The sequence below is a fragment of the Haemaphysalis longicornis genome, unplaced genomic scaffold (genome assembly GCF_048455015.1).
Source record: "Haemaphysalis longicornis isolate Haplotype H1 unplaced genomic scaffold, Haemaphysalis longicornis Haplotype H1 scaffold_3, whole genome shotgun sequence".
Classification (NCBI taxonomy): domain Eukaryota; kingdom Metazoa; phylum Arthropoda; class Arachnida; order Ixodida; family Ixodidae; genus Haemaphysalis; species Haemaphysalis longicornis.
Window position 1 is genome coordinate 156,048,774 of NW_027526335.1, and position 12,263 is coordinate 156,061,036.

Sequence of the window (12,263 nt, forward strand, 5' to 3'; positions counted from 1 at the left end):
TACACCTATCATTTTCCGCTCCATTGCCCGCTGAGTCGTTCTCAATTTAAGTTGAACCCTCTTAGTGAGCCTCCAAGTTTCTGCCCCGTAGGTGAGTACCGGTAAGATGCAGCTGTCATTCACTTTCTTCTTCAGCGGCAATGGTAGGCTGCTATTCATTATCTGAGAATGTCTGCCATATGCACCCTACCCCATTCTGATCCTTCTCATTATCTCTGCCTCATGGTTGGTACCTGGGGTCACAACTTGCCCTAAGTAGATATATTCGCTTACCACTTCCACTGCCTCCCCACCTATCTCAAACTCCTGTGCTGTCCCGAGGTTATTGATCATTACTTTAGTTTTCTGCATATTAATTTTCAGGCCCACGGTTCTACTCTGTGCGCCCAGTGTGGAAAGCATGCTTTGCAATTCGTCCCCCGAGTTACTTAGCAAGGCAACGTCATCAGCAAATATGAGGTTACTGAGGTACTCTCCATTAACCCTTACTCCCGCCTGTTCCCAATCCAACGTTCTGAATACTTCTTGTAAGCATGCTGTGAATAACATTGGAGAGATTGTGTCTCCTTGTCTGACACCCTTCCTTACAGGTATTTTACTGCTCTCACTATGGAGGATGATGGTAGCTGTAGACCCATTGTAGATATCCTCTAGTATTCTTACATAATGCTCATCTACCCCCTGGTTCCGTAATGCCTGAATGACTGCTAGGGTTTCGACCGAGTCAAACGCTTTCTCATAATCTATGAAGGCTATATATAGGGGTTCAGTATACTCAGCGCACTTCTCTATCACCTGATTGATCGTGTGAATATGATTCATTGTTGAATAACCTTTACGGAACCCTGCTTGGTCTTTAGGTTGACTGAAATCTAAGGTTGCAGAGATTCGGTTAGCGATTACCTTGGTAAATACCTTATAGACGACTGACAGTAAGCAGATCAGCCTGTAATTTTTCAAGTCCTTCATGTCGCCTTTCTTATGGATTAGGATGATGTTCGTGTTCTTCCAAGATTCCGGTACCATTGCGGTCATTAGGCATTGCGTATGCAGGTCTGCCAGTTTTTCAAGCACAATTTCTCCGCCATCCTTTAAGAGGTCTGCTGTTATCTGATCCTCACCAGGTGCTTTGCCCCCTTTCATTTCTTTCAAAGCCTTCTTTACTTCTTCGGCCGTTACTGGTGGGATGTCTATCTCCTCTGAACTACTGTCTCGTTCGGGATTATCCTGTATGTCCCGGCTACTGTACAGATCCCTATAGAACTCCTCGGCCACTGTGACTATTTTATCCCTATTTGTGATGACATTGCCTTGCTTATCCTTAAGTGCATACATATGATTTTTCCCGACGCCAAGACGTCTCTTCACTGCTTTCAGGCTTCCTCCGTTCTTTACAGCGTATTCAATCCTCTCCATATTATACTTCCGTATGTCAGCTGTCTTACGCTTATTGATTAACTTCGAGAGCTCGGCTAGTTCTATTCTGTCAGCTGCGGTAGAGATTCTCATGGTTTGCCGTTTCCTGATTAGATCTTTCGTCTCCTGTGAAAGTTTACCAGAATCCTGTCTAGTCATAGTGCCCCCGACTTCTACTCCACACTCCGTGATAATGCGTGTAAGGTTGTCGCTGGCTTCCTGTGTCGTAAGCTCGGCTTCCTCGTTAAGGGCGGAACATCGGTTCTGCAGCGCGATCCTGAATTCTTCTACTTTACGTCTTACTGTTAGCTCATGTATCGGCTTCTTTCGTACTAGCTTGTTGCGGTCCCTCCTCAAGTCTGGCCTAATTCGAGATCTTACCATACGGTGGTCACTACATCTTACCCTTCCGAGCACTTCCACATCCTGCACGACGCCAGGGTTTTCGCATAATATGAAGTCTATTTCATCTTTGTGCTCCCCATTCGGGCTCCTCCAGGTCCACTTCCGACTCTCCCGTTTACAGAAGAAGGTATTCATTATGCGTAGGTTATTCCGTTATGCAAACTCAACTAGTAGGTCCCCCCTGCTATTTCTACAGCCCAGACCATAGGCACCGGGATTCGAACCATGGTCCTTCTGCACGCGAGGCGGGTGTTCTACCTCTACGCCATCGCTGCTTCCATCGTCTTCATGTCTTTTGTCTTCATGGCTCCTTTAAGTTCGTCAGGAGGAAATGGAGGCCAGTGAGTGACGAAGGCCGGAGGTGTCATTGTGCATTGCGTGTTTACGATTAGGCTTCCGGTGTTTTACCCTCACGTTTAGGAAAAGAACGAGTAACTTCTTAAACTAGATGAATACGCCGCTCTGGCTCAAGGGTGACGATTTTCTGCCGAGAATGAGGTCCCAGGTCCAGTCCTGTTTAGTACCACCTTATTTCTCATACATGCAAAAACTAAAATGGTGATGTGTCGAGATCGCAACAAACCTGGAGATTTCAAGGTAGTCTAACTAAATTCGCCGTCTACTACTACGGTGTGTTCATTGCGCAGATGCAACGTCATCCAGCAACAGCGAGAAGAAAGATATTACGTTTATAAAATATTAAGGAAATGGAAATATGTACTCATATAACGGTTAACACTACTGACTTGGACAGTTTAGGATTGCTGTTACCGAGAGAACTCGCTTGACTTTGTGGTTCTTGACCACATTTTGTTTCTGTGCGTTCATTCGTGTTTTTCTTTATTCCGCGACGGCAATATACTTCTTATATCTGTGAAATTCGTTAGGTCAGTGGTAGTTCTTTTTTGTTTTGTATGCCGCTGTTCTTGTTCGAAAAATATCTTCGATTTATCCTCTATCTTTTAAATTACTTTATTAGCGGATACATGACATTCTACTTGTCGTGACAGGCACGCCAAACAACGTTTCTGGTATGGTAGGCGCTGTGCATTCGGGCTTATAGCTAAATTGCTTCCTCAGTATACAGCATTACCTAATGTAGTTTTGCGCCAGGGAGCTGCACCGAAAGTGATGACCATGCGGCGGGTGAGTTTGGAGTCATGGCGTTCCAGTTTTTTTATCGAACTGTTGTTTTCAAAAAAAGGTACTGTAATAGGTTAGTGGGATGTACGAGTTATCAGGCGTAGGCAAAATGCGTTATAGAAATTATGACATTTTGCAGGGCCTCTTCTCAATGGGATCAGCGGACGGCTTTGTCTCGACGACAGAGTTTACTGCACTCGATGAGGGCGAGTTTATAGAATATCCTGTCGTGAACCCAAAGGACGCAGTGATGGCTGTCTACTACACATCAGGGACTACTGGTCTACCGAAGGGAGCAGAGGTCACGCACTACAACTTCGTCGCTTGCTTCTATATTTTGCGGTAAAGTCTCTGAATATTCTCTATCCCGATCACGTTATTGTCCTCGGTGTTTTAATGGCAAACGCATATTAAATATGTCAGCACAGCCGGTACATTACAGACCTCGGGATGTGCCCTGCAGCAGCCCTCATGTCTACTCATTTTGTCAGTTTTTGTGGAATCTGTAGAAAAAGAACTTGCTGCCATGTCGGCAACATGATTTCCCAGTACTGATGGCCATATCATTTGCTCCCGAAAACACGGAAAGAGAATGCCTTTAGGGACGTAATCTAATGTATACAACGCTATTCAACACTTTGAACCGTGGGAAGACCGCAGAAGAGACGACCGTTAAGCGTCATCCCGTTCCCGTTAAGGCGATGAGTGGAGGTGGGTGGGGGTGGGGAGGGGGTGGAGCAAGCGAGCGACTTTCTGTAAGACCTAACGCATTTTACTAGCTTTATTTGAACACAGGCGCTATTCTTTGAAGCAACATCTAAATCATTCTCGCCGTTCCGCATTGCTGCTTCAATGTAGAGTAGCGGTTTGTGCCGTCAACGACCTCGGTTGGAGCCCCAGCAGTGTCTTTTTTTATTGTAGAAATATCTACTTCTACGAATTCAACGCCCTCTGTCGTTATTAAAGGTGGTTTGTCGCGCCTTCGTGAGTACAGTTGTGGTGCGCAGTCCATTACCGAGTATAATTTGCGTTTTCATAGGGCAGGATGAGCTGGGCTTGTACCCACACGGATGGGACGTATCTCGTCCGATAACCTCTAAGTGTAAAGGCGGAATGACTGTTTCTTTATGAGTCGAGGACTGCAAATAATATCTTGATGTGTGAATGGAAACAGTAGAACCGGAAGGAAATTCCGCTGTCGGACTGGACTTTTCACTGCTTGTTTTTAACTTCTTACAACTAAGCTTGGAGACTCAAGGACAACCTGACTAGAGCTGTGCACGGGCCAGTAATATGGTCCCCGGCCCGGCCCTGATCCAATGCTTATCGCAGTAGGCTAAGCACATCGTGAGAAGACAACAGCATATACCGTTCCCGAGCCTGCTTGGGGCACGTTTGACAGCAGAAGCCTACTTAAAGCAGATAAAAAGCGTGTTAAGTGATAAAACAACAGCAAAAAACAAAAAAAATGGGCAACACAACTACTGAAAAGTACAACCCAAAAGCTTAAACTTACCTAAAGCGATCAAAACCGCCCAGAGATTTCTGATTGCACGAATGTGCCATAAATAGTGTTACAAGACGGCAGGTCAAAGCTGAGATGAATTATGAAATAAGGTGAAGCGAGCTATTTATATTACGTATATAGCGGCCGCGAACGAGCTCACGCAAGGTGCGTGCTAGGCACTTCGTCGTCGTCGTGGTTATCGTTCTTAGGTTAAGCGGCAGTGAGACATTGCCCACCTGAGTCCCATAACATCACCCCATGGTCAAGGACGACAGTCCCCGTCGAGGCCAATACAACGTGAGGATTGCGGTACGGCTGAGCAATGCGATGAAAACATAGAGTGAATATGTGCCAGCCGCTACAGATGACGATGATGTTCTTGATGATGCCTCGTCCGCAACAGCGATGTCTTGAAGTCATAAGAGGACCATCTGAGGAAATCGAACCTCGTCGGACGAGAGGACAAGGGACGGGGCAACTTCTGTCGGTCTGGTCTCGCCTTGTAACGGCTCGGTTTGATCAGCTGCTCAAGCGCGGGGGACGTGGTCGAATGCTGGTCGCAGGGGTCTGGGGCTAGCCTACACGGCCCACGTTCCCTTCATGATTTCGCCCAGTCCGAGATAGTGCGATGCGGAGGCGTCGATTGGGATGAACCTGCACATTCTACCAAAATGTTACGATGCGGCAGGCAAAAGAGGAGACGAAAGATGCTATGGGTGTGAAGCGATCTATTTAATTTATGTACAAAGCGGGCGTGACAGAGCTCGCGCAAGGTGCGCGCAAGGCACTACGTCCTCGTCATCATAGTTCTTCGATTAAAGGGCGGTGAGGCATTGCCTACCAGAGTCTCGTAACAATAATCACGCGTGATCGAATCAGTATCAAGTAGAATCACCAAGAACGCAAAAAGGCCGGTGCTTGGAGGATTTGAACTTCGTTTCTGCCATCCCTACCCGGAAACGGAACCGCATGTAAATTTGCAACAATTAGCAGCGAGCCCCGCGGGAATGTAAAAAAATTACGGCCACCTCCCTTCGCGGGAACCCTGGTGTGATGCGACGCTGAGGCTGGTTCAAGCGCAAGCGGAGAGCAACCGTCGACCGAAAGGCCCCTGGAGACCGGCACACCGGTTATATGCGGACCGCGGCCGAAGGAGAGGAGACCGCGGAGAGAGAGAGTACTGCACATGCGCAGCACCGCGCGCAGCACCGCCCACCGGCGGAGTGAGAGCGTGCTCGGCCGCACACCCGCAGATGTTTAGAGTGTGTTCGCTCTCACCTGGGCACGCGCCGGCGCCAGTGCGTCTGCCGCGGCTATGACGCAACACAATCAACACAATCCACTTTAATGCAATCCAATCCAAATCCAATCCAATCCATTCCAATCCAAATCAAGGCAAGCCAAGGCAAGCCAAGGCAAGCCAAGCCAAGCCAATCCAATCGAATCCAATCCAATGCCCCTCGCGACAGTGTTCGCTATCGGAGATGAGAGGGGGACAGTGGAAAGGCTGCGGACAATGGACGCACGCAGGAAGGACAGGGCCGCCGACAAGAGATGCTCTCAGCGTCGCATCTAAAAGGAACACGTGGCCGTGTTTAGACTGCTTCGCCAACGGGAAGGTTCTCCGCCATTATAGGAGCTTTATTTATCGCTTCAGTGTACTTGGCCGAACCGCGCGCCGTCAGGATGGCCCGACCCGAACGAAGCACTACTATTTCGTCCTCAGCCCGGTCTGAAAAGGAGACGAACGTTAGTCGGACGGCGGACAGGGCTGGGGTCGGGTTTTTGTGTAGGCCTTAGCACGTGCACAACGCTAAATTTCACATTGTTGCATTTAGCAGTCTGTCTTTCAACCTAGCTACAGTTAGGATGTCTATCGTCGATGACTGAAGATTTACCCGCAAATATACGGCTAAAAGTTTTGATGGCGTGCCCCACGGCTGACCTGTTGACGGCCACGTGGGCGTATGTGTGTTCTGTAGATGCCAGTCACGTCCTTTGCTCCAATGACGCAAGCTCACTACTGAATTGTACCGGCCAGCTCCAATACAGGCGTACAATGGAAAGAGGTGGCGAAAAGAGCGGTAGAGAGCATGGAAATATGGCTCATTATCACTAATATCAATATGTGATTTATATTCTGTTTGAGCAGCTAAGAAAACGATGAAAATACATGCGGCACGTTCAAGATGTGCGCTGATCTTTTGCATGACCTCTGAACGTTCTTGTGTGTATCTTTATTTTATGCTGTACTAATTAACCGCTAAAGTCATAAATGAGTCGGCTACTATTTCACAGTTGCCAGCGAAAAGTCGCACTTATGGTGAAATTAGGTCAGGAAGCCATTTGAGTAAGAGTAAATATGGGAACATATGTGGAGAACCCCAGATATTACATTTGGGAAAGCTTGGTTACCCCAGATGTCGCATTGCATTTGCGGAAATCGTAGTTATTCGCGTTTACCTACCGTGTTCGATTAGTCAGAAAAGCTTCGATCCATATGGTTAGGCTCTCGTCTAGGCTACGCTTACTCACTTTGTCAATATTCAAGGGATGTTACACTGAATGAAATTCTCTTCGAAAATCTAGAACGGTACAGTCAGTGACTGAAGCCTAATCAAAGGCGGAGTAAAAAAATCATTGGTAAAAACTAGTAGTTGTGTTTCAAGGAGTAGCGCAACCCGGGGCTGATGCTGTTGTGCAGCAACAATTATTTCATTGATTGATTCATGTACTTATTGATTGTGTAAATGATTGATTGATTGATTGATTGATTCATTGATTGACTTATTTATTTATTTATGTATTTATTTATTTATTTGTTTATTGATTGATTGATTGATTGATCTGTTGATTGATTGATTGATTGATTGATTGATTGATTGATTGATTGATTGATTGATTGATTGATTGATTGATTGATTGATTGATTGATTGATTGATTGTGACGTTCAACGCACCGACGCTACACAGGTGGCGAAGAGGCGCGCCGTAGTGGACGGCTCAGGATTAATTCTGACCACCTAGGGATTTATTTATTTATTTTATTTCAAAATACTGCAGGCCAGAATGGCCCTAGCAGGAGGGGCAAGTGAAGAATACAAAGGTCACTACTCGGTATCAGCAGCAACAACAACAACAACAAAAAACGCAACACTACCTAGAAACAACATAACAAAACAGCACATGAACAATATACATCATAAAGCCGATCAGAATGCAATATCCATCACACCCAACACACTGATACACCATCACTGCATTGCGTCAATACCATCGGTTCAACAATACAAGTGCTGCTCCAATGCTCTAGCAAAATTGTCAGCTGCTAGAATTGACTCAGGAAGTAAATTCCAGTCTTCTATGGTACGCGGGAAAAAGCTATTTTTAAATGAACTAGTCCTTGCGAAAATAGGCTCTAGAGCATGCTCTCGTGTGTGACGCGTTCTTCTCGTGGTTCAGGGCTTAAGGAATGTAGGTATAGGCAACGAAACTTTCTTGGTTAGTATATTGTGAAGAAACAGTAGTCGGTTTAGTTTTCTTCTTGTTTCTAGTGTCGGGATATTATTGTTGGTCATGAGCTGCGAAGGGGAGTCTTGTCGTCTGCATTTGCCATAAATGAAACGAACGCATTTTCTTTGGAGCATCTCAAGCTGGTTGACATCTTTTTTAGTTTGCGGGTCCCACACAACAGACGCATATTCAAGTTTTGACCTGATGAAAGTCTGATACGCTAAGAGCTTAACATTACACGGAGAATGCTTAAGCTTTCACCTTAACAAACATAGCTTTTTAAAGGCTGATGCGCATATGTCGGAAATATGTTGGGACCATGTCAAATTTTGAGTAAAAGTGACGCCTAAATACTTATAATTGACTTCTTGCCGAAATTGACGAAATTTACTTCTTGACTTCTTGATCCTTGACTTCTGGCGAAATCTCAAACACATGGGCTTTTTCGCTTTTCGCCGCCATCAGAAAAGCAATCCCCGCACGCGGTAATCGTACCCGCTTCCAAATTGTTCGAATCGAAGAATGCACTGAAATGAGAATCAAATATATGTTCTAGAATTTTTCAGTAGGTAAATCTAATGTAATGGGTCTGTAGCTCCAAAGATAGGAAAACTTACGTTAGTTTGGAAATGGCACTACCTTTCCCGCCTTGCAATACCTGGGCAGGGTTGAGCATTGCAAGAACTGAGCGAACATATAAGACAAGATTACAGGTGAAATAGTTTGAGTGCACTTCGAAAATTCTTCCGAATTTCCGTCAATGCCAGCTGATGAACTCTTCATGCTTTAAATAAGTGATGCTACTCCCTTCCGATCAAAAACAATCAAATACGTTGCCAGCGAAGCCACGTGATTGTTCTAGGAAAGGTGGTAGGAGTTAATACCGACTTAAGAGTAAATGCAGCTTGTAATACTTCACAACGCTGACGAGAAGGAAAATCACCGTCTTGTTCCCCGCAATGGTTGAGTTGTTTTGATTTAGGGCCATATTTATGCTCCAGAATTTACGCGGACCAGTTTGGAGCAAAGAAGGTCAGTGTTAATAAAATCGTTGATTTTCCTCCTGCAACCAGCCGAGTATATTAAACAAAACAGCGATTTTATAAGCACACCATCTGTCGCAGGTATACGACGACACAAGCGTATGTACGCACGTTTTGTTTTTATTGCAGAGCCCCGTTTATATTTGGCGAAAACCTGTACGTAACACGTTACAAGGAACGAGTTACTTCTACGTAGTTACAACTTTCGGTAACGAGTAACGTATTTATTTTCTTTTTAAAAAAAACGGGTAACGTATTTAGTCCATTTTGAGGCAAAGTATACTTCTGAGGAGTAACGCGTGCGACACCGCTTAAACGGGCTTTTTTTATTCCAACGTGTGCATGCGTCTAGAGGCGCATGGTGCTGATGTTTGCTTAGAAAGCGGTAGCGCCGGTTTCTACATTCTGGTGTTTCGGGGCGTCATTTTTTTAGTGAATGGTACCAAGTTCGTCACGGCATCTTGTCGTAGCATTCGATTCACGCAAGAGTCGGCGGACTGGCCGAGATACCAAGAGCCGGGATTATGGCGAGTCGAGCCCGGGCGCCCGCACAAAGAAGGCATGCGGGAAGGTTATGATAACATAGGCTGACACGAACGAATAGATTAGGCGGGGCAGATGAAAAGACTTTAATCAATTATGTTGGATCCGACCAACCAAATTGCAGATAATACAAAAGGAAAGAAGGAACCGATGCATTCATCAGGGTGCCTAAATAAACCGATGCATTCATCACGGCCGTGATTGACAGCCCTCTCTCGCAATTGCCATCCTGCACCAAGCAGGGGCCGCTTTGAGGCTCACAGCGCCCCCTGTCGGTGGAGGATGCCTATTGCGGGGAATGGTAGGTGTGCAACCCGAGAAGCAACTCAACAGTACGGCAGTACAGCAACGAATATCGCGGAACGCGTCAGTCGAACAGTTGAATGACGTGTTTAGGAAGAACAAAAGATAACTGACTAGAGAAAATTAAACAAAACAGTTATGTTTGGTCATCAAAGAAACGCGAGAAATAACTGGTTACTTTTCGGGTAACTCACGTGTTCCTTTTGAGAATCGGTAAGTAGTAACGTATATGGTCACTTTTTGAGCGGGTAACGAGTACTGGTATTTAGTTTTTTTTTAATGGGGGGTGGGGGGTGATGTGTACATGTAAGGTTGGGCGTGAACCGGGGAGACCTGAAAGTAAACCTATAACCTGTGGTACAAGGACGTATGAATGTGTCTATCACTGATGAAATTTTTGGGTTCAAACCGTGCTAGTTTTTTACGATTGTGCGATTTTCAAAACTGCGGAGGTCTTTCTTCAAATAGCGACAAAACCAATGGCAATCACTTTTTTTCGGCGAAGAGAAAAGTAACAATGTTGTGAATTCCAAATTGACTAATTTGCCAGTTTGATTGCGTATTTGTAGAGCAGCAGCTATGGAATGCCATAATTCTCCTTAACTTTCGCCTTTCATAGTCAAGCAAAAATATACGCTGTTTTCTCGCGCCACTGGGCGAAGGGCGAGTATATTGTACGTCGGGTACCGACATATCCTATTCGCTATTTTCACGCAGAGAACATATGCCATGGCGGGAAGGAGAAGTATCTCTCGGTTCAAATCCCATTCCACACCTCTCGGGGTTGGTCTTTCTGTTAATGCCCGTCCTCAATGGAAGTCGCTTAGCTGTTGTGTCCGCTACCTGGACTCCTCAAGAAGCCATGGACGCCATCGATCAGTACCAGGTGCGCACTTTTAACCCCGACCTGCAGATTCTGTTTTTCCGTTGCTTTAATAAAACGGCAAACACCACTACCACTCTTTCTGTCAATTACAGTGAGAGCGGTGGTGAATGATAGAATTTGGGGGACCGCTGCAAACTACGTCCTTGGGGTCCTAGTGACGACGACAGTGATAGTGATGATGTGTGCTGACGCTTGGCTTTTTAGTTTTAGAAACTCACAGTTTACGCCCGCTAATCAGTAGTAAAATATAGATATTATTTCGTGTGTTCAGGAAAGCAGTTTCTTAGCTTCATTTCTAATCATATTTATTGGTTATTACCTGGCGTACGCGTATGTGCGTATAATCGTCCGTGCCTCACAAATTACGATTAATCAAGTGTGCAGCGTGCCACGTCAGAACGAGGCCCACGCCGACGAAAAGAAGACAATTTTCTTCACCAGAAGAAACATTTTGTTAAGCAATCAACTTCAAGTTATAAACGCATAGAGCTCAACTGAACATGGAGAAAAGCACCCTGAGAACATTGAAGTGAATACAGTCAGACGTGGGTGTAACGATGTTGACAGAACTAGGCAATTATTCGTTACATGCTGGTTTTTGTTACACGCACGTTTCTAGATAAGGGTCGGGGGAATGAGGTAAAATGGGAACCAGAATTCTAGCCATCAGTGAAGGGGAAGTTATCCTCGAAGAATTTATTTCACCGGGAAAAACTGCGTGATTTGTGCCTGATACTTTAGCCCAATACGGCGCTGCAACGAAGCAATGTCCCTTACCGCCGTATGAACAAACGAAACTTAGGTATCACGTTTTCCTTTCGACACTCCTTGGTTGCAAACGTGTTTTAATAACTTGATGCTCCTTTCTTGATGCTCCTTGATGCTCCTTTCCGCACTCAAAATCGTTAAGAGGCTGCTATCTGGGATAGTGTATCGGGCGGCAACGGCATTTGAACTTTCACCTCTCCTTGTAAAGTAAAATTATTTTTATCTCTAGCAGCAGAAGTGACCACCGAAGAACAAACACCACGGATAGCAGTGTAGACACGCGTTTGCACGCCGGCGGGCATTGCAATCACCCTAATGCTTAAGTCACGAATGGGTCCCGCACTCACACGTTGAAACCCACGGAGGTTTGCGGTGGGGCCGAACAAAACGTAAATTGTAAATACTCTTGAGACCTAAGGTCGCGCTACCCAAGCAAAAGCTTAAGTGGGTGCTACGTGAGCCATGCGATGGGTGTAGCCGCTCCGTCTGTTATCGTCTATCATTTAGTCTATCTCCGTCTATCTTTTTTGAGTACATAGACCGAAAAAAGCAAATTAAACTGACATCAAGCTAATAAATGAACATAAAAACACTTAAAAGGGCATCTTGCAGGTTTTCAAACTCGCAAATTCACATATTGATTCATCAAATGAAATATCCCTTAGCACGTCTCTTTTGATCGTCATGATGGCCTAAAAATTGAACTTCCTCTCCCCGACAGAGGAGAGCAAGCAGG

General features: G+C 45.4%; 1 protein-coding gene across 1 annotated transcript in view; it reads left to right on the top strand.

The window, feature by feature from the left end:
- Nucleotides 1-12,263, top strand: part of LOC144173480 (uncharacterized) — a 74,809-nt gene that overhangs the window by 31,822 nt on the left and 30,724 nt on the right. The window contains exons 3-4 of the mRNA XM_077701883.1: nucleotides 3,104-3,306; nucleotides 10,591-10,759. Coding sequence (XP_077558009.1) covers nucleotides 3,104-3,306; nucleotides 10,591-10,759 — 372 coding nt within the window. The remainder of the gene's footprint in view (nucleotides 1-3,103; nucleotides 3,307-10,590; nucleotides 10,760-12,263) is intronic.